This window comes from Chiloscyllium plagiosum, chromosome 33 (assembly GCF_004010195.1).
Source record: "Chiloscyllium plagiosum isolate BGI_BamShark_2017 chromosome 33, ASM401019v2, whole genome shotgun sequence".
Lineage (NCBI taxonomy): Eukaryota > Metazoa > Chordata > Chondrichthyes > Orectolobiformes > Hemiscylliidae > Chiloscyllium > Chiloscyllium plagiosum.
The window spans coordinates 15,748,568-15,772,008 of NC_057742.1; the positions used below are offsets into that span (position 1 = coordinate 15,748,568).

General features: G+C 39.9%; 1 protein-coding gene across 2 annotated transcripts in view; it reads left to right on the top strand.

Annotated features, from left to right (window-relative positions):
- Window positions 1-8,812: 8,812 nt before the first annotated feature.
- The window catches only part of tmem106a (transmembrane protein 106A), a 27,547-nt gene continuing 12,918 nt past the window's right edge, over window positions 8,813-23,441 (top strand). The window contains exons 1-6 of one of the 2 annotated variants that reach the window (XM_043675028.1): window positions 8,813-8,888; window positions 14,851-14,930; window positions 15,170-15,267; window positions 19,288-19,524; window positions 21,603-21,666; window positions 21,764-21,923. In XM_043675028.1, the coding sequence (XP_043530963.1) occupies window positions 19,305-19,524; window positions 21,603-21,666; window positions 21,764-21,923 (444 nt within the window). In that variant the 5' untranslated portion in view covers window positions 8,813-8,888; window positions 14,851-14,930; window positions 15,170-15,267; window positions 19,288-19,304. The remainder of the gene's footprint in view (window positions 8,889-14,850; window positions 14,931-15,169; window positions 15,268-19,287; window positions 19,525-21,602; window positions 21,667-21,763; window positions 21,924-23,441) is intronic. The other variant, XM_043675027.1, reaches the window with a different exon arrangement.

A 23,441-nucleotide genomic window follows, 5' to 3' on the forward strand; every position in this document is an offset into this window, starting at 1 on the left:
TATTGGCCCTTGACTGCTATGAAAAAATGAGCAGCTTCCAGGCAAATATTGTTTTGAAAGGTAATGTGTTCTTTCAAATGTGAATGATGTCTGTTTTCATTTTGTTGCCCTTCAGGAATGTGCGCAAGGTTTTATTTATTTGAAGCAAGAATATCTGTAACTTGAATACTCTGTGTAGTGAAGAAAATGCTGTCTACTTGTAAAGCCACTCCAAACTGGGAAATATTAAGATGATCCACAGTGAATTTTCTCTTGCTATATATTTTATATGTAAGAGCCACCGGGTATACAGAGGAGGAGAGGACCTGCCCCGCCTAGCCCCTTTCTAGAAGGGTCTCACAGTAGATTCATATCTTTTCCACAACCAGTTTTTTTTTCCAATCACTCATGAGATGTTGGTGTGAATGGGTGTGCCAACATTTATTGCTTGTCCATATTTGCCTTTGAGATGTTGATGGTATGCTCTCCTCTTGAACCACTGCAGTGCATTTGCTGTAAGTATGCCCACAGTGCTTTTGGAGAAATCTTCCAGGACTTTGACCCAGAGGCACTGAAGGGACGGCAATATATTTTCAAATCATGTGTGAGTGGCTTGGAGAGGATCTTGCAGGTGGTGGTATTTCCATGTATTTGCTTCCCTTGCCCTTCAGGATGTGAATGGTGGGTTTGGAAGATGCTGTCTAACATCCCTGTTAAATATCTCATCCAAGCAAGTGGTGAGTACTCCATCACACTCCTGACTTGTGCCATGTAAATAGTGCATTGGCTTTGGGGAGTCAGAAGCTGAGTTACTTGCTGAAGTGGTCCTGATCTCTGACCTGCTCTTACAGCCACAGTATTTTATTGTTAGTCTAGTTCAGTTTCTGTTCAATGGTAAATCATAGGATGTTGATAGACAATTCAACCATGATACTGCCAAGATGATTGCACATTCATTAATGGTCCCACCTCACCTCTGATATTGACCATCACTGCTTGACAGCAATACTAAATTAAAAGCAACCATAAAATAAACATGCCAGGCTCAATTTATAAGTCAAGCTGTACCATTTCATACAAAATATCATCATGCAGTCCATTAGTACCTGACATCCATGTGCTTTTGTACCTCTTCTCTGCTTCAGTCGCTGCAGCATGGCTAATGAAAGGCTACAGACTTTTATTATGGGGAGCTTGCTGTCCAGACTTGAGCAGTTAGTATTGTCCATAATTGGGCTTTCTATCTCAGCACTATGGCAGCAGTCTGTGTGTCAGCAAGCTGACTTTAAGTTCTGAAGTAGGGTCACTGGGACCGATACATTAACTCTGATTTCTTTTCACGGATGTTGCCAGACTGGCTGAGATTTTCCAGGCAATTTCTGTTTTTGTAGTTGATTTTACTCAATTTCAGCTTGAGCTTCCAACTATTTTCAGCACCCAGACATTTAGATGGGATTCTGCACTGTGATTCTATGGATGCTGAGTCATCATCAGAATTTAAATCATGGTTGGGTTGGCAAATATGATAATGAAGTTTGCCACCACTTCCATGCTGATAAGGGTGGGCTCCAAATTCTGTGGAAAATACTCCGACGTTGATGCTAGACTCCTATACGCTCCTTAACACAGCCACAGGCTTTCTGGTGGGCCTGGCAAAGCATATCCATTGTCTTCCTCCTGTAACTCAGAAGTAATTGTCGATGAGCATTAAGCAGGTGAGAATACCAATAATCTTTGGTTTCATTCACACTGCCTGCCATGGCTGTCATCTTTGCCAACTCCAGTGATGACAATCTTTGCCTTCTGCATCAGGTTAAGGGCATGCAGCCATGTATGTCTTCACTGATTAAGTCCTATAATCTATCATGTGCCACACTGTCCTACGAAAGAGAAGCAAGTGTTACCAATGAATGTAATGTAAATTAGAAGTGATGTGGCTGTCATGCATGTGTGGCTGGCAGTGTGTATAATCTGAGAGAGATGGAGCAAGGTTTGCAGCTTTCCCAGGGTGAGATGAAGCTTTCGGTGATGTTTATGAGTCATGACTGACTGAGATTTTACTCAGTGAATGCATTGAGCAATGTGCAATGGTAGAATTGCAATATGTTGTTAATGGATGGATTCACTGACCTTGATCAGTCATTTGAGATCATTGAACCTCTTGAAGCACAGTATCCAAGTCATTAGGATTAGATTTAAAGTATTGATTACCATTTCTGTCAAAGTTTGGAAAATCTGAGAACCCACCCTCCAATTGAATGTGTCATTCTTGTGTCCCCAGCAAGAAAATCATTTTACCTTGACCTTCTGCAATAACGGCACCTCCATTTTAAGAGGTGTTGGCTGGCTGAAATTTGCACTCACCTCAAGATTATGTAATCGTTCAGGTATGTTGCCACTCAACATGCTCACTGCACATGACAGTCACTTAAACTTGATACCATGAAGTTTATAATTCTCTATGCATTGCTAATCTCAGTGCAATTAAATATAACTACAGTAAACCATTAAGGAGATACTTACTTCCTGCATGATTGACTGTCAGCTGCCAAAGAATGTTCTTTATTTTTCTTTATTTGTTCATGGGATATAAATATCATTGGCTGAACCAGCATTTATTGCCTGTACCTAATTGCCCAGAGGGCAGTTAAAAGTCAACCACATTGCTGTGGGTTGGAGTCACATGTAGGCCAGACCAAGTAAGGATGATCGTTTCCTTCCCTAAAGAACCTGAGTGAACCAGGTGAATTTTTCTGACAATTGACAATGGAATCATGGTCATCATTAGACTCTTAATTTGTTTTTATTGAATTCAAATTCCACCATCTGCCATGGCTGGATTCAAACACAATATTTAAATGTGAATTGTTTAAATCCTGTACATCATATTTTATGCCCAATGTCTACTGACTAAAGAGGTGCATTTATATAGCAGTTTTCATAACTTCAGAATGTTCTAAAGTGCTTCTTTTTAAAGAATAGTCTCTATTCCAGGGAAATGCAGTAGCAAATTTTAAACAAACTATTTTATGTTTTGATAGTGGTCAAAGTATAAAGTGTAGGTATTAGCAGAACATCCAGAGCACTCCCATCTTTGAGAAGTATCATTGGCTCTTTTAACATCAATCTGAGCGGAGTAGACTGAACCTGTTTAATTGCCTCATCCCAAAAGGTAGCACCTATATCACTGTAACTCACAATGCTGTACCAGTGTTGATTATGTACTCCAGTTTCTGGAATGAGCCTTGAAGCCATAACCACCGACCAGTCAGCCTGTATGTAAGTGGGAAAACTTGTTGGAACAATAATTCAGGCAAGGAAAACAAATTAGCTTTTGGCAAGTATCGTATAAGTAACAAATGAATTTGTTAAAGAGCCACGCTGTTCATCCTTTCCTGATAGATTTTAAATGTGTTATCTTTGCAAATCCTTATGCATCATAACTAGTCCTTAGTCCACTGCTCGACAAAGATGGATTTTGCAGACAGCGTCACCCTACTGGTCGAAGAATCAAATGTGTTTCAGTGTGTGACTTATGAATATTGGCGTCAAGGTTGGGCTACGTGTTGGGTCTGAAAAAATTCAGATACAACTGAACAGCAACATGACCCTCCCTCATCTATCATCACCAGACAACAAAACATCAACAATACCAATCACCTTTCCCACCTGGGGAATACCATATCTGAGGAGGGTGATGTAGGGATTGATGCCAACACAAGAATTGGCAGAGTAGCATCAGTTTGCAGTGGCTCCATATGGTCTCAACACGTGACATTATATGAAGCTGTGACTCTACATTTCCATAGTGGTATAACTGCATTGTGTGCCACTGAGATTTGGAGGGCAACAGCAAAAATGTCGTATAAATTTAGCACCTTGCCATACTGCCGACATGTTATCCTATTGTATCACATGGAGAGACAGAATCCCCAACAGAAAGTGCTACAGCGGACTAGTCCAAACTGCTTGCAGAATAGTTATTTCACCCTCCCCAACCCCCAACCCTACACCATGGGTTACTAGCATAGCAGTGGAGTAGACATTGGCAGGTGGACGAGGTTCTGGGTTAGCCAAAGAAGACCCTGTGAGGTACGTTTACAGAGTACATTCAGGAGCACAACACTTTCTGACCTGGAATGACAGGAATGCCTCAGAGCTGCTGGTAGAGTTTTATTGTAAATCATCCCAAATGAGACTAGAGGAACTGAATCTAATTATATGTAAGTTCCTCTATATCTGCCTTTATTTTTGTTTTATTATTTAAAAGGCTGAGACATGAATCAACATTATCTGCAAAGTCACTGCCACAAGACAGGGTGCAAAGACCATCACCCTTTGTAATTCTGCTTGTAGCTCAGGTCTTGATCGTTCCGTATTGGACTCTGAGCATCAAGTCAGCAAACCTGACTCATTGATAATCTTTGGATTTTTAAAAAATATTTGTTCATGGGATGAAGACCTCACTGGCTAGACCATCATCTATTGCCCATCTCTAACTGCCCAGAGGACACATAAGTGTCAGTCAAATTGCTGTGGGTCTCGCATCACATGTAGGTCAGACCAGGTAAGGATGACAGGGTCCTTCCTTAAAGGACATTAGTGAATCAGGTCAGTTTTCATGACGTTTGACAATGGGTTCATGATAATTATTAGACCCATAATTCCAGATTTATTTTTGGATTGGATTCAGATTCCATAGTCTGCCATGTTGAGATTTGAACCCAGGTCCCCAGAACATTCCTGGGTCCAGGGATAATACTACTGAGCCATCACCATTCCTTAATTTTGAGATCATTAACTGTCCTCTCGAATATTGCCCTCTAACTTCATCAGGATGTAGCAACACAATTCCTGTACCATTAGTAACTTGAAGTTCCCTCTCTATAGAGATCTTCAACATCTCTTAACTCACCAAATAGCATGACAATGCCCTTTCTGGACGTGAATTAAATATCTTTTTATTTAACACCTGAAAGAAAACCTGGTCAGAATGCATCCTCCTAAATAAACATCATGTCTCTAAGTCGAAAAGTGTGGCATGGGAAAAGCACAGCAGGTCAGGCAGACTCCAAGGAGCAGGAGAGTTGATGTTTCGGGCATAAGCCTTTCATCAGGAAGCTGCGCCCAATATCTTGACTCTCGGGCTTCAATCTCTCAAATCCCACCCCCCCCCCCCCCCCCCTCTCTTGCGTGCGCACACACACACACATGAACTGTGATGACCACTTCTAAAGTCACATAAAAGGAGAAAAATTACTTCAGCAATGTGTGAATTTGTACACTTCATTTTTTTTATGTTGCTAAGTAATGTGTAACTTTGTTTTCCTTATCACAATGCAATAAAACATTTAACAGGTTATTATTCATCATACACAATTTGGCAAATCAATGTAAGGGAATTATTTAATGATTAATGGAAAATGTGGTTGATAACGTGTACATGGACTTTCAAACAATGTTTGCCAAAGTATCAAGTAACAGACTTTTAAGCAAAATTGGAATTAATTGTGTAGTTATTGCATAGATACAACATTCTGCAAAAATTTATAAGCAGAGTTGTCATAAATAATGCTTTTTCAGTTTAGATTATTTTGGAAATAAAGTTTGTAGCTGATACAACATTTAGAAATTTATTAAATTGAAAGATGAAAATAGGAATGCAGCAGACATATGCTGGATAAAATGCTTGCACCATCAAGTAACAGGAAATGTTTCACATTTTCCCATGTAACTCCACACCTCTAAAGCATGTGGGATTGTATCAGGGCCTTCTGTCTCAGAGGCAGGGGGGTCTGCCACTGCATCACTAAAGCCTTCAAGGAACTTTTGTTCAAAATGTAAGTCAACCAGTTCAGAGATGCTTCTGGAGCTAGTGTTTTGAAGAAGAGTTGCTGGACTCGAAACTTTAACTCTGCTTTCTCTCGGCAGATGATGCCAGGTCTGCTGAGTTTTCCTCGCAATTTGATTTTGTTTTTGATTTCAGTAGCTACAGTTCTTTGGTTTTTTAAAAACATTACCTCTAAGCCAGAAGGCCCAGGTTAGGGACATGACCAATGCACCTCAAGAGCCTTCAGGAAATTGTACATCTTTAACAACTTTATTGAAAGCTACATTAGTCTCTATACCTCAATCATATTACCCTTACAATAAATAATAAAAAAGCAGAGAACTGCAGATTCTGGAAATGAGAAGCAAAATCAGAAATTCCTTCCTCAGACCTGAAGAAGAGTCACTGGTCCCAAAACGTTAACTCTGCATAGATGTGTTTTTTTTTCCCTAGCAATTTCTGATTTTTGCCCCTCACTCTCCCTTGCCATCTTAACTAAAGAAACTGCACCCAAATCTGGTACAAAATCTCCTCTTCACTCACTCACTCCTTCAAATACAATTAATGTCAGACAAGTACTTTGGAGGTGTGGCAGGGGGATTGTGACACATGGAGAGGGAACAAGGAGAAGCAGAAATTGGTCATTTGGTTAAAAATCACACAACACCAGGTTATAGTCCAACAGGTTTATTTGGAAGCACTAGCTTTCGAAGCGCTGCTCCTTCGACAGGTGGCTGTGGAGTATAAGATTGCAAGACACAGAATTTATAGCAAAGGTTTACTATTTCAATTATATATTGAAAAAAGACCTGGATTGTTTAAGTGTCTCATCTTTTAGAATGAACATGTAATCATGTCTCACAAACTTGATTGAATTTTTTGAAGAAGTAACAAAGAGAATTGATGCGGGCAGAGGAGTAGATGTGATTTATATGGACTTCAGTAAGGCATTCGACAAGGCTCCCCATGGGAGACTGGTAAGCAAGGTAAGATCTCATGGAATACAGAGAGAACTCGCCATTTAGATAAAGAACTGGCTCAAAAGTAGAAGACAGAGGGTGGTGGTGGAGGATTGTTTTTCAGATTGGAGGCCTGTGACCGGTGGAGTGCCACAAGGATCGGTGCTGGGGCCACTATTTTTCGTAATTTATATAAATGATTTGGATGTGAACATAAGAGGTACAGTTAGTAAGTTTGCAGATGACACCAAAATTGCAGGTGTTGTGGACAGCAAAGAGGGTTACCTCAGATTACAACAGGATCTTGACCAGATGGGCCAATGGGCTGAGAAGTGGCAGATGGAGTTTAATTCAGATAAATGCAAGGTGCATTTTGGGAAAGCAAATCTTAGCAGGACTTATACACTTAATGGTAAGTTCCTAGGGAGTGTTGCTGAACAAAGAGACCTTGGAGTGCAGGTTCATAGTTCCTTGAAATTGGAGTTGCAGGTCAGTAGGATAGTGAAAAAGGCGTTTGGTATGCTTTCCTTTATTGGTCAGAGTATTGAGTACAGGAGTTGGGAGGTCATTTTGCGGCTGTACAGGATATTGGTAAGGCCACTGTTGGAATATTGCATGCAATTGTGGTCTCCTTCCTATCGGAAAGATGTTGTGAAACTTGAAAGGGTTCAGAAAAGATTTACAAGAATGTTGCCAGGGTTGGAGGATTTGAGCTATATGGAGAGGTTGAATAGGCTAGGGTTGTTTTCCCTGAAGCGTCGGAGGCTGAGGGGTGTCCTTATAGAAATTTATAAAATCATGAGGGGCATGGACAGGATAAATAGACAAAGTCTTTTCCTGGGGTGGGGGAGTCCAGAACTAGAGGGCATAGGTTTATGGTGAGAGTGGAAAAATATAAAAGAGACCAAAGGGCCAACTTTTTCATGCAGAGGGTGGTATGTGTATGGAATGAGCTGCCAGAGGAAGTGGTGGAGGCTGGTACAATTGCAACATTTAAAAGGCATTTGGATGGGTATATGAATAGGAAGGGTTTGGAGGAATATTGGCTGGGTGCTGGCGGGTGGAACTAGATTGGGTTGGTATATTTGGTTGACATGGACGAGTTGGACTGAGGTCTGTTTCCGTGCTGTCATCTCTATGACTCTCTGTTGGTTTGTTATTTTAAATGTTCTGCAATTTACACATGAAAGTTACATTCTCAAGTGAACCTTAACAAATGCTGTCATGTTGGCCCGGATAATGCATTTAAGGTGTGAGATTGTCTGTGCCACAATGGTCAGACTGATTCTAATCTTAAAAAGGATCTGTTTGGATGAGGAGGAAAGTGACTGGCAATTGGAAGTACTCAAAGATACTCTCATAAGAATAGGATACTATACTCCACAATCAGCTGATGAAGGAGCAGCGCAACTCCCCCATCCCAGACATACATACACACACACTCACACATGCAACCTCTCAGACTTAGATCCCTTTACAGTCACACAGACACACACATACACTCTCTCCCACAGATACTCACAACCCCCCATATACGTTTGTGGGATGAATTTGTACTTGCAGAGTTACGTTGTACTTTGCTCAAAAACTGCATGAATCCATGTAATACTGTTAACACTTTTTTTAAGGTTAGAATCAGTCTAAACGTTATGGTACAGACAACAAAACACAGGACTAACACCTTCAATACATTATCTGGGCTGACACCAATTGTTACAGTTAACCTGAGAATGTAACTTTTAAAAAATGTTTTGTGATTTACATATGAAAGAAGTGAAACTATCATGGTTATTCTCACAGATGAGAGACTTAAACAATCAAGGTATTTTTCAAAGTTTAATTTCAGTTACATCACACTGTAAACTTTTACTATTGTGTCTTACAATTGTGTCCTCCACAACCACCTAATGAAGCAGCAATGCTCCGAAAGGCTTCCAAATAAACCTGTTGGACTCTAAACTGGTGTTGTGTGAATTTTAACTTTGCACACCCCATGCCACCAGCTCCACCTCCAACTCTTGGTCACTGCGTGTTGCTGTTGAGTGGCCTGCAGTAACCGGAGTTGCCGGAGAGGGGCGGTAGAGGCTGCAGGCGGCGCTGAGGGGAATCGGCGGCGGCGGGTGAGTGAAACCCTGGGCACTGCGTGTGTGTGGGGAGGGGGCGGGCAGAGGGGGGTAAACATTCCAGGGGCAGGATGTGCGAGTAAGCCCCACTGAAAGGTAAACGGTGTCAGAGGCGGTGCGGGCGGTGAGGTTTGGGCTTGGGGAAATGGTTGAGGATCTCCGGCCTGTGCCTCCCCCTTCACCTCGAGGCCGGCCAGAGACACCTCTGTGAGGAGGAAAAAAAATAACTTAAAAAGCAAAAGGCTTCGCAGAATGATCGCACATGAACAAGAGTGGGGCCACTCAGCCCTTCGAGCCCCCTCCTCCATTCAACACGATCCCGCCTGGACTGGATTTCACCCCGAATTCTACATTCCTGCGAACCCCAAAAATAATCCTTCATCTACCCCGCCCCACGCCTTGGAAAGTCAACAATCTGTTTACCTTTACCCCCTTCCCTACTTGGAAAGTCAACAATCTGTTTGCCTTTATCCCCTTCCCTACTTGGAAAGTCAACAATCTGTTTACCTTTACCCCCTTCCCTACCTGGAAAGTCAACAATCTGTTTGCCTTTACCCCCTTCCCTACTTGGAAAGTCAACAATCTGTTTGCCTTTATCCCCTTCCTTACTTGGAAAGTCAACAATCTGTTTGCCTCTGCTTCCCAAAGAGAAAACTATTTGAGGATTCTGACACTGCCTTTTTGAGGAAAGGGTTTCCAAAGACTTTCAACCCTCTGATAAATTTTAGTTTCTTCATCCGCCGTCAGTGGTCGACCCCTCTATTTTAAAACGGTGTCCCCTTATTTTAGATTATCCCATCAGAGGAAACATCCTTTTTGTGTTCACCTGGTCAAGACACCTCGTCTCTGGTGTTTCAATCAACTCACCTCTGACTCTACTAAACTCCAGAGGGGAGAGCTGTCCAGCCTTTCCTCATTAGGCAGTCTACATATTCCAGTCTATGAAGCTGTCTCCTGAATTGCTTCCAGTGTGTTAATGGTCTTCCCTAAGTACAGTCACCCGTACTGTACACAGTATACTATTTGTGGTCTCACCAATGCCCTGTAATTCTGAAGCATAACATCCCCACTCTTGCATTCAGTTCCATTTCCCATAAAGCATAACATTCTATTAGTTTTCCTGAATATTTGCTGTACCTGAATATTAATGTTCTCCAATTTATGCATTAGGATACTTAGATCTCTCTGCATCTTAGAGCTGTGCAACCTTTAGGTAATATGCTTTTTTAAAAAATTATTTTTGCCAAAACAGACAATTCCAAACTTTCCCCATTATATTCTCATTTTCCAAATCTTTGTCCACTCAGTTATCCAATCTATATTCCTTTGTAGGCTCTTTTCGTCTGCTTCTCACTTCATTTTTCTACCTATATTTGTGCCATCAGCAAATTTAACTATCATGCCTTTGATCTCTACATTAAAATTATTTATATAAACTGTAAAACGTTGAGGACCCAGCACTGACCTCTGTCGCATTCCTCTCATGGCATCCTACCAGCCTGAAAAAGACCCATGTATTCCTACACCAATTCCTGTTAGCCAGCCAATCTTTTATCCAAGCTAATATGTTACCCCAACACTGAGCTCTTATTTTCAGTGATAACCTGCAACGTATTGAATGTCTTCTGGAAATCTAAGTACAATACATCTACTCATGCCTCTTTATCCACAACAGAGGTTACTTACTCAAATAATTCTGATAAGTTAATTAAATATGATTTCCCTTTGACAAAACCAAATAGCTCTGCCTGATTTCCTTGAACTTATCCAAATGCCCTGTTGTAATGCCTTTTAATAATAGCTTCTAATATATTCCCTATGACAGATGTTAAGCTAATTGACCTTGATTCTTGATTTTTGCTTGCCTCCCTCCCTGTTTAGTTATTTTCCAATGTTACTCTTTATTCAGTCTAAAGTAAGCTTGTTGGAATCTAATGAGTTTTAGAAAATTAAAACCAACACATCAACTATCTCAGAACATACTTCCTTTAAGATCTTACGATAAAATCCATTTTTGTCAAATCACTGTTCCAACAACTTACTCAGTACTACTTCCTTGGTAATTGAATTGTTCTTTAGTTTCTCACTCCTATTCAATTCCTTATTTTTGGGATGCTATTTGTATCTTCTTGAATGAGCACCAACACAAAATATTTGCTCAGTTTGTCTGCCGTCTCTTTATCCTCCACAACTAATTCCCAGACTAATTTTCTATAGAAACACTTACTTTGTTAACTCTTTTCTTTTTTAAGTATCTGAAGAAATTTCTCTCTACTTTCAAGGGATTGAACTGAGAAAATAATACCAGAAATATCTGAAGAAGATTGACAGGCAGAGAGTGTTTCTTTTTAAACAAAGGCTGAGGGCTAATGTAATAGAAGTCTTTAAAATTATGACGCATTTAATGGGTGAAGAAAAATACGAGAACACAGTCACCCAGAAATTCAGTGGAGAATTTAGAAGGATTCTGTCGACTCAAAGAGTGATGGGCACTTGGAATTCACTATACAATGCGGACTGACAGAAGCAAACAATTTGGATGCATTTCTGGGAGAGCTAAACAAGCTTACAAGTGAAAAAGGGAATAGGATACAATGATTAGATTTGGATGAGGAAACATGGGAGATGGCTCTAGTAGGTCACACCAGGATGAACTGGGCTAAGTGGCCTGTTTTTATGCCATATTTCCTACATTAAATGGTTGAAGGTAAATCTGCTAGATTTTAGAAGAGTAAAAGGCGATTTGATTGAAACAAAAAGTCCTTAAGGGTGTTGACAGTTCAGATATAGAGAGGATGTTTACTTCTAGGAGAATCTAGAACAAGTGGTCACTGTTTGAATAGCAGGGGTTGTTCATTTAAGGTAGAAATTAAGAAAAAAATCTTCTCTCCAGGTTGAGAGTCTTTGGAACTCTCTGTGAAAAGGTGTTGGAAGCAGACTCCTTGAATATCTTAAGGGCAAAAGTAGTTAGATTTTTGTTAAGAAAGAGCTTGAAAGGTTATCAGAATAGTCAGGATTTCAATTAGTTCAGCCGTCATCTTATTGGCTGGCAGTGCAGGCACAACGGGGCTGAATGACCAAGTTCTGTTTCTGATTTGTATATTCACAAATCAGTGCTATACTTTCAAAAGATTGTCAGGGAAATGGGAACATGGGAAGTAAGGCAAATTAATTTTGGCGGAGTTTTAATGGGCACGAGCAAACTCTCCAAGATGGCACGGGCAAGTTTGCCAAAAGAGCAGTAACGAAGAATGCAAAAAAGAAATTATAGTGAAGGTTAACAGGGAGATTAAACAGATATGTCACTGAGGTCAGGTGTGGAAAGCATCTCAAAAATGAGGATAAGACTTTTGACATTGTTCCATAAGCATTCATTGAATTAGGTCTTACAAGCGGCTGGTATTATGGAAGAGTCACTTATATGGAGCAAAAATAGTGGTGTTATGGATGTGATGGGTTAAGGATAAGGTGTGTACGAGCAAGGGGAACATTTGAAAGGTCAGGACTTGAGCTAACAAAATTAAGAATGGATCTCAGAAGTAACTGCTTTGGAAACTGCTTTTGTATCTTGGGAAAATATATGGAGATGTATGTACAGAGGTTTGGGTTTTAACTGATATCCTGGAAATGCCACATTTCCCACAGTTTATTTTTATACTAAAAGTAGTATAAGATATTGTGTTACCTGTGCTATTTAATTATCCATTTATTCCACCGGGAATACCAGTGGTATTCATGCTAATTGCCTTGCTTTCTGTTAGTACTTGAAATGGCAACACAGCAAAATGATAAATCCTTATAACTGAAAGTATAAACTCATCACTCGATTTTATAATTGGTCACACAGTTCTTTGAACTCTCCGATTTAATTCCAAGACTATACTTTGTTAGCTAACCTCAGCAGGTAGGGAAAATAAAAATGATTTTTATCTCAGTGCTGACAGCAATCTTGTGACGCTTACAAGGTTTGCACAAGTGAAGATTGATAATAACAGGATTGAGCCCCCACAGAAAACTAATCATTCTTACACACTGTCTGGGTAGGTCACTTTAATCTTTTCTGGCCTGAGGAACTCCTACAAATGCTGGCACTGTCTGACTGAGATCCCTCATTGCTTTACACTTTTTGTTGACACTTGCATCGTAAACTCTTACCTGTGGCCTGAGTCAGACCTTAATTGTTTTGACAGGGGTGTTAAGTAAAGTGCAACAGGAGATTTAGCATTCTCAAAATCAGCACATCCATTTGTATTTCTGTAGACCCCAGTTTAAAATGACTGGCGTCTGGCAGCAGAATTTTGTGTTCAATGAATTTGTGTCTGTGAAAAACATGGATCTGTGCTGACTGAAACTTGAGCCTGCAAGTTGGGCTGGTTCGAAGAGATCTGTGGCTACAAAGCTTTTATATGTGCAAAACTGATAATAATTCTAACATTAATATAAATTGAAATATGACCATGTAACCACTAATTGGAGCTTTCAAATCACAAACTTGTATTTATGAGCAGTAATAGTCTCATCAGCATATTGGGGCAACTATTTTGAGATTAGGGGTCCAAATGTTTACTTGCTTTATATGGAGTTACAGTACTCAAGTGGATTTAACACTGCACTAAAGTAAACATCACACAGGAAAGACAAAACAGATCATTTCATTTCTACCAAACCCAGTATCTTTCCAAATCAAGAAGCTCATACACCAAAACATTATTAGTATCTGAAATGCCTTGTCTGAAAAGGTGGTGGAAGCAGATCCACTCGTAACATTCTGGAAGGAATTGGATAACTACTTCAAGGAACGGGTATCGCAGTGCTCTGGGGAAAGAGCAGCGAAGATGTCGTTAAAAGTAAAAAAAAAAGATTTCCCTCCTGTGGTATTCATTTGTACCTCTTATTTCTGGATTCAGTTTAAAACCGCATAGGTTGCATTGCCATGGACAGAATTTGTGTTTTCTCACTGTCAGTAAAATGTATGTATGTGTGAAAAGAGGTTTGTTTCCATTCCTTTTGGTTGTTTATTCCAAGTAAGCCCTTCTGTGAGTTTGTAGTGGAGAATGTTATTTATTTGGTGATGTTTGCTGATAGCCTATTGCTATGCACACGATTCCAAAGAAGATCATGTCAAATTTTGTGTGTGATGTCATGTTCAAATGCAGCACTGTAGATGTGCATGGAAATGCATGCATTTGAAATGTGCTAGCTGTGGGGAGAGGGAACATGTGATAGGATTGGAGTCCCCTGGAAGGAGGAGGGCACAGAAGCTGGAAGACCCATGTCTCCTCTCTTGCCCACCTTCAGTGTTTGCCTGGTAGCTCCCACCCACCAAAGGTTTCCGAGTCTCGCTCTTTCCCTCACCAATCCCTCCAACTCCTGGGGGTCTCTCTCTTGCTCTCATTTCTCTTCCCGCCCCCCCCCCGCCTCCTCAATTTGATCATACCCTTTTGATTATTATTTGTGAATGGCAATGGATTCATGTCTGTCTGGAATGTTACTTTGTCCTGTCTTGAGAAAGAGGCGTAATTCTTGCCCAGAAAAGAAGTAATGTAATTTTTAAAATAAAAACAAAGAAGTGTAGACGCTGGAGATCTGAAACAAAAACAGGAAATGCTGGAGAAACTCAGCAAGTGTGCTAGCATCTGTGGAAAGAAAGACAAAGGGGTCACTGAACTCGTAACATTAACGTCAGATGCTGCCAGACTTGAGATTGTCCAACATTTTCTCTGTTTTTATTTGCAGGTTATCTTTTGGCCATTGTGCCCAGTTTTTAAAATATGAAATATGGTTTGAAGTTAAAAAGAGGACTTGTCAGCATCTAGCAATATATTCCAGTTGTATTTTGTGGATTGAAATGAGTAAGTTCGGTGTTTACAGGATTGTCTTGCAGGCTTCTAAACAAAGTACAATCTCCTAATCAGTTGCTAACACAGAATACTCTGGCACGCTACTATTTTGTTTCCAGATTCCTTTGGAATGGAATTACCTTGGGAGAAGTAGAGCTGGAATCTCAAATATTCTGAAGTCACCAGCTATTCAAAAGAGGTGAACAAAACCTAAATTTATGAATTTTTCTGACTGATTTCTCGGTACTGTGTAAATTTCAAGTTGCAGCATGCATGTGGTTAGAAATTGGTTTGACTATTTCTAGTTTAAAATTCAGCAGCCGTGTTGGTCAGATCCTTAAACCACAGCAGAACTGGGGGTTATTTCAAGTCACAGCAAGTATCACATCTCTCTTAAACTTTTAAGCTGGCAACTGTCATTTTGTCTGTCTTCCACAGTTGAATCCTTCACTTATTGTTGATCCTTCGAGAAAGACTCATAGATTGTGTAGTCACAGCCTTCAGTGATCTGTTTTTCTCATTGTTGTTCTTAACAGGTAGGTCCTTACATCAAAAGCTCTTCTTTAAAATTAATTCTCATGATGTGGGTGTCACCGGCTGGCCAACAATTATTGTGCATTATTTATTGCCCAGAGGGCAGTTGCAAATTTGGCTGAGGGACTTATTGATGACCCTCATGGTCACAGAAGCTGATTGTTAATGGACAGGGAATTATTGACATTTATCCTTTAAGCCGAAGAATTGGCTTGTAAATATAGGATGCTTGCCACCAGCCTTCACTCTCCATGTACCTTTTGATGTATATCAACCATTGGATCAAAAGGTGGATAAGTAATCTGCTGTTTGGATTGGCTAACTAGATAAAATATTTGACCTGTATTAACTGCCTGCACAGTTATCAAAGGCATTGGTTGTGTGCCATGACCATTAACATGATCTCAGGAACTCCTGTGTAGGTTCCACATAGAAACTGTTCTAAAATAGATCACTTGAAATCATGCTTAAAGACTATGGAGTCTGACCTATTTTGATTTTCTGTTTTCAGTGACATTTTTTCATAATTACTTTTGCAGATTTTGTTTACTTTTCTGCCATTGTCCTGTTTTGAAATAATATTACATTGTTTGGTGTTTACTGTTTGTGTTTAATACATTTACTTCACTTGCATTATTCCTGGAGATTTGTCCTAATTTCCTTTCACACACTTTCATGTGTTTCACCATTTTATGGACCCAGATAGATAATGAATAGCATGTGGTTGCCAGGAAACACTCCAGGTTTTGTGACTATTAATCAACTTGGATAGTTAAAGAATATTTATAATTTGCAGCCCAAACGTCAGTAATCTCTAAAAGTTAGCTCGCAATTACTTTCTCAGACCCTCTGACATCTGCAAATAGGTTGTCAGAGGCTTACAGGGCCATCAGATTTTTGGTTGACTTGTCATTTTCTCTGGTTGGTAGTTCTGGTACTACATAAAATAGTTCATGTTTTCAGTTATCTTTGTAAGCTTGAAGAACTACAAACAAATTGATGGTTATCAATGGGTGAAAAAATGCCAATAGAAACTGCTGTTTCCTGTTCCTGCTGCTCTTAATACCCCAATGGTATCACATTGTTTTACATCAGTTCTTCAGATATATTTGGAGAGGGGCCTTGTCAATAGAGATTGTATATCTATTGATGATCCCTCATGCAATATTTTTAAAATCATTTCTTTTTAGAATAAATTCTCTTTATTTAATTCTTTTGTTTCTTTGCCTTTTCTAACCTTCCCAATTTTCTTATACTTCATAAACTTGTGGCAGCTCTGCAAATATCTTGGCTAGTGGCAATTATTTATCTGTAATATGTACAATGAATGTTAGCAAACAATTTCTTACCAAGCTTTGAGCCATTTCCAGTCACCTAAATGCCCACATTATCTATCTTTGCATCATTATCAAGAGCTTTTGTCTTCCATGACAATCTGTGTATGAAAAATCTCTTTTACACTCTGGCTGTAATAAAACAAATTCAAAATATATTACTTTTTCTGCCTGTCACTTTTTTATCTTTCTCAATTGCATTTTCCTTTCCCAATTTTTATTTCACTTTTTTGGATTTGATTTCTTAGTTTATACTTTTTTCTTTAAACTTTTAGTGCCTTAGTAAAGGCTCCTAAATCTGGTCAGTCTCCTGTGTATATGTACACTCATGTAGTTCATTTCACAACTTTTGACTTCCCAAAGCACCTTAAACTAGTGAAGTAACTTTTGAAGTGTAATCACTGAGTTTAATCTATGAAACATAGTAGCCAATTTACCTTGGAGCAAAGGAACTTGAGGCAACATGATTGACATATATAAAATTGAGGGGCGTAGATAGCGTAGACAGGAAGGAATTATTTCCCTTGGTTGAGGGATCCATAAATAGAGTCATAGACATGTACAGCATGGAAACAGACGACCTGATAGGTGTACCCTAGAACTCTGGGAAGCTAGAGAAGTGATTGCTGGGCCTCTTGCTGAGATATTTGTATCACCGATAGTCACCGGTGAGGTGCCGGAAGACTGGAGGTTGGCTAACGTTCCACTTTTTAAGAAGGGTCGTAAGGACAAGCCAGGGAACTATAGACCAGTGAGCCTGACGTCGGTGGTGGGCAAGTTGTTGGAGGGAATCCTGAGGGACAGGACGTACATGTATTTGGAAAGGCAAGGACTGATTAGGGATAGTCAACATGGCTCTGTGCGTGGGAAATCATGTCTCACAAACTTGATTGAGTTTTTTGAAGAAGTAACAAAGAGGATTGATGAGTGCAGAGCGGTAGCTGTGATCTATATGTACTTCAGTAAGGCGTTCGGTACGGTTCCCCATGGGAAACTGGTTAGTAAGGTTAGATCTCATGGAATACAGGGAGAACTAGCCATTTGGATACAGAACTGGCTCAACTATAGAAGACAGAGGGTGGTGGTGGAGAGTTGTTTTTCAGACTGGAGACGTGTGACCAGTGGAGTGCCACATGGATCGGTGCTGGGTCTCCTAGGGAGTGTTGTTGAACAAAGAGACCTTGAAGTGCAGGTTCAAAGCTCCTTGAAAGTGGAGTCACAGGTAGATAGGATAGTGGACAAGGCGTTTGGTATGCTTTCTTTTATTGGTCAGAGTATTGAGTACAGGAGTTGGGAGATCATGTTGCGGCTGTATAGGACGTTGGTTAGGCCACTGCTGGAATATTGTGTGCAATTCTGGTCTTCCTATCGGAAAGATGTTGTGAAATTTGAAAGGGTTCAGAAAAGATTTACAAAGATGTTGCCAGGGTTGGAGGATTTGAGCTATCGGGAGAAGCTGAACAGCCTGGGGCTGTTTTCCCTGGAGTGTCAGAGGTTGAGGGGTGATCTTATAGAGGTTTGCAAAATCATGAGGGGCATGGATAGGATAAGTAGACAAAATCCTTTCCCTGGGGTTGGAGAGTCCAGAACTAGAGGGCATAGGTTTAGGGTGAGAGGGGAAAGATGTAAAAGAGACCTAAGGGGCAACTTTTTCACACAGAGGATGCTACGTGTATGGAATGAACTGCCAGAGGAAGTGGTGGAGGCTGGTACAATTGCAACATTTAAGAGGCATTTGGATGGGCATATGAATGGGAAGGGTTTGGAGGGATAAGGGCCGGGTGCTGGCATGTGTGACTAGATTGGGTTGGGATATCTGGTTGGCATGGACAGGTTGGACCGAAGGTTCTAGGGGCATAAATTTAAGGCAAGGGGCGGGTGGTTTCAATGGGATGTGAGAAATTTCTTTTTAACCACCCAAAGAGTGGTGGAAATCTGGAATTCACTGCCTGTAAGGTGGTAGAGGTAGAAACCTTCATAACATTTAAGAATTACTTAGATATGCACTTGCAGTGGGCATGACAATAAAATCATTAATTCGTTCGTACAGGGCTCGAAAATGGAAAATAAAATAGTTAGGTGCTTGTTTTTGACTAGCACAAACTTGATGGTGCCTTTTCTGTGTTGTGGACCTCTATGAGTCAATGAGAACTTCCTGCTTTTCTTCTTGTAATTTAAAAAAAACTCTATTGAGTAATTTATTCGCTGAGATAAGGATGACTGTCATGATATTTGTTAAGATTAACATTGATTTGTGCATCTGAATATTAAAACATATTGCCTTTGCATGGGAGCAGTTACAGCATCAAGCGAACACAAGATGGAGCCTTGATTTGTCCTTTCATAATCGTTTAGCTTCTGAACCAGAAATTAGTTTTTAAGTTAGTGATGAAGGACCTTTAGTTTAAATTTTTGCCCAAGTAGAGGAATGCAAAAAAGGTTGTATAATCCTTCAAAACGTCTTTCTTTCCCCAGCCTCATTCTCCTTTAGTCAATACACACTAAACTAACAAAAGCTGTATTTCAAAGCACAAAGCTAGACCAGCACATTAACTCCAATGTGACTTAAGAGACTGTAAATGTTGTGATACAGGTTTGTAATTTTAAGGTTTGAAATGTATTTTGAAATGTTTTCAGTAATTATTATCTCCATAGAGTATGACTCTTTATTTTGATTTCATATTATAGGACTAGTATAAGAAGCGATGGGTAAATCATTCTCTCATTTGCCTAATTTTGCAAGACAAAGCAAGAAAGGGGATGCAGCACCCATCGTGCCCGAGACTGAAAGAACAGTTCTGGAAAACACAAATGAAATACAAGACAGTAATGGAGAGGCCAGTTCTCATGTTCCTTACGTAGAGTTTGTGGGAAGAGAGAGTATCACATGTCCCACCTGTCAAGGGACAGGACGAATACCCAGAGGTAGATAATTTTCTTATCACGTGAGCAAGAATGATGGTGTGAGTCAAGCAGAACATGCTTCATCCTCCCTTTCTCCAATAGTAACTCCCTGCCACTGTCATTTAACGGAGAGGAAAATTCCAATGTAACCAAGCAATAAGAATTCCAAACACAGTGTTGTTAGTAATACATCTGTCAAGTTTGGGAAGAATTGGGACTGTGTTTTATGAAGTAGTATTGATGCCAAAAATATACTATTGGCATTCTACTTGACATTATTTTAACATTTTTTTTCATTTCAATGCTGTGCCCTCTCCCATAGCTACATGTGTTCTTTATACATGCTGTCTGGCCTTTGTTGATGCTGCTTTGGATTTAGAAATTATATGAATCAGTGTTGCCACTGCTTGTGATTTACCAGAGAGAACATTGCTAATGGTTTGGACACTCTCTAGATATCTACAATACGAACAAATGCCAGTTTCCATTGAAACTTCTTTGTTCCTTTTGAACAAATATGAGTTTTAGTGAAAGTGTCTTGGCATTGGCTCTTTGGGAGAATTATTTGCAGTTCTGCTCTGTAACTTGGATCCATGTTACCTTGATGAGTTTTAATGGGGTTCAGACTGTCTCAGGAATTGGAGCAAGTAGGGGAACAATGAAGACCAAAGTTAGCCGATTTAGCTTTATCACAAAAATGTTGCAAATGTTGGAGACTGAAATAAAAATATAAGAAGCTGGAAATACTCTACAGGTTGGATAACAGGTTGTAAGAGAAACCAAGTTAACAATTCAGGTCAATAACCTTTCATCAGTTTATAACCTGAAGTGTTAACTCTATCTTTCTCTCTCTACTGAGAGACTATGACTCTTAGTAAAGGGTGATTTATAATTATTTTGATCACCTGCATGTTACCCAATCCATATATTGAATTAGTCAGCCAAAGATTTTCAGAGATTTCCAAAGGTATTTTTGTAAATATAAAAAGTTATTTATGATAATACGTCATTTCCCTGTCCAGACATCAACACTCAGAATTCAGCTCTTTTAGTTATTTTAATCAATCATCTTATGACACACCTCAGAGATAGGTGGAACTGGAACCTGGATATTCTGCCCCAGAGGTAGAGACACTCCACTACACCATAAGGCCCTTGAATTCAGCTCTTATTCTTATAAATAAATCTAGACATGTTATGGTATACCTTGGGAGCAGATGGGTCTTGACCAATACAAATCTGACACAAGAGCTTGATTGGTGCTGAACTCAGATCTTTGTCAATCAATCTGTTCAGACGTGTTTTGATGCACTGGAGCAGGTCAGACTTGAGCCCAATCTTCTTAGGTCAAAGGTAGGGACACTCCAATGCACTACAACAGTTAGTGGGAACTCAACTTTTTAAAAAAATTAACTTGTTTGGACACATTACAACTGATGGGGCATGTACACGGACCTTCTGGTTTCAAGTGTAATCTGATCAAGATGGGTCATATCATGTCTGAACAGGTTGGTTAAAAATACCTAAGAGTTGAGTTTAGTGAGGCACATATGATTTTAAAGAAACCTTCTTAATAATGGTGCATTGCCAAATATTACTCTCGTGCCTTTTTAAAACACACTAAAAGGAAAAAATGTTTTTCACAAACTTTGCATTTTGGAAAGCAGTTCAAAGCCAGTGAGGCACTTCGAAATTCTTGTTAGTCTTATGAGATAGGAAAGCAGAGCAGTAATCTACCCTCAGTAAGTTTACACCAACAATATTGATTTGTTGAGCGATAGTCACTTCTTGCTGATGTTGATTAAGCAATAATATTGGCTAAAATCTGTACAGTTGGATCATTTTATGGCTACCTCAAGGACTTTGATTGGATGTCTCATCTGAAAGGTGACACCTTTGACTGTATAGCCCACCCTCAGTACTGCCTGGAGTGTCAGCAGAGACTATGTGCTCAATTCTCTTAAGTTGCACTTTATTGAAAGCTAGTGAACATAATCCCACAGACAAAAGCTGGCATCAAATTACAAAATTTCACTTGTAATGCTATAGGTAATATGATGTTTCAAAAATGTTATTTCTTTATTTTCTTGCATTTCCAGGTCAGGAGAATGAGCTGGTTGCTCTTATTCCATACAGTGACCAAAGGCTACAACCACAGCGAACGTCAGTATTAATAGTTTATTGTTGTAACAGTTCAGATATCACTCACAGCCAGAAAGAATAAAATTGGTTCCAATGCTGGGATATGATTTCTTTGCAGGAAGCTTTATGTGGCAGTCGCCGTGCTGATCAGCCTCCTGATTAGTGGACTTGCAATCTTCTTCCTTTTCCCACGTTCCATTAAAGTAGAACATGTGGGTATTAAGTCAGCCTACATCACTGATGACACAACGAATTATAAAGTTATTCTTAAAATAACGGTAGGTCCATCATAGATGTAATTTAAATTCTGGGAGGAATAGATTGGTACCAAAACCAGCATGACCTGTGTAATGTGGCTTCTGTGATCTATACTGTCTATTGTAAAATGAGAAAATATCAGTTATATTGGGATATTGATCGGTGCTTAAATTTGAGTTAAGGTAAATTATTATGGTGCATTTAGGGCAACTTTGTTCTGCAGCATCTAATGCAAAGAGTGGCAGTGGAGGACAACAATTGCTGGCCTTGCCATTAACACACACATCCCTTGGAAGAATCTTTTAAAAAAATATCCAGCAGTGACTGCCTCCCTATTCTAAGGAACATAAGAGAGAGCAGCACCTGGACATCTATATCACACTGTTGAATTGCTTGTTTCCTCATTGTTTCAGTTAAGCATCCAGAAGATTCTAGTGCATAACATAAAACTGCCCATAGCTCAGCACTATTTAGTACAAATTTCACATTTTACTCTGAAAAGCCCAAATGATGGATGTTATGGAAAATGGAGAAGGGTCTGCTGCTTATAGAGAATTAAAATAATGAGGTTATGGTTAAAAGCTATGAGCAGGATTAGGCAATTTACCTCACTTTCCTGCCTACTGTCCATAACCCTTCAACCCATTACTAATTAAAAATCTGTCTCCTCCTCAAATTTATTCTCTGTGTTGTGGTTCTGTTCACCGAGCTTGGAATTTGTGTTGCAGACGTTTCGTCCCCTGTCTAGGTGACATCCTCAGTCCTTGGGTGCCTCCTGTGAAGCGCTTCTGTGATCTTTCCTCCGGCATTTGTAGTGATTTGAATCTGTCGCTTCCGGTTGTCAGTTCCAGCTGTCCGTTGCAGTGGCCGGTATATTGGATCCAGATCGATGTGCTTATTGATTGAATCTGTGAATGAGTGCCATGCCTCTAGGAATTCCCTGGCTGTTCTCTGTTTGGCTTGTCCTATAATGGTAGTGTTGTCCCAGTCGACTTCATGTTGCTTGTCATCTGCTTGTGTGGCTACTAAGGATAGCTGGTTGTGTCATTTCGTGGCTGGTTGGTGTTCATGGATGTGGATCGTTAGCTGTCTTCCTGTTTGTCCTATGTAGTGTTTTGTGCAGTCCTTGCATGGGATTTTGTACACTACATTGGTTTTGCTCATGCTGGGTATCGGGTCCTTCGTTCTGGTGAGTTGTTGTCTGAGAGTGGCTGTTGGTTTGTGTGCTGTTATCAACGCCACATTCACAGGAATCCGATTCACTAGAGAGGAAGAAAAGGACAACCAACTCCCATTCCTAGACATGATGATACAGAGAACACCTAATGGAGAATTCACCACAAAGGAAAGCCACTCACACAGACCAAGTCCTGAACTATGAAAGCAACCACCCCAACACACACAAAAGAAGTTGCATCAAGACACTATTCAAAAGGGCCACAACACACTGCAGTACACCAGAACTGCAAAAAGAGGAAGAAGAACACCTATACAATGTATTCGCCAAAAACGGATACCTGCGCAATTTCATCAACAGA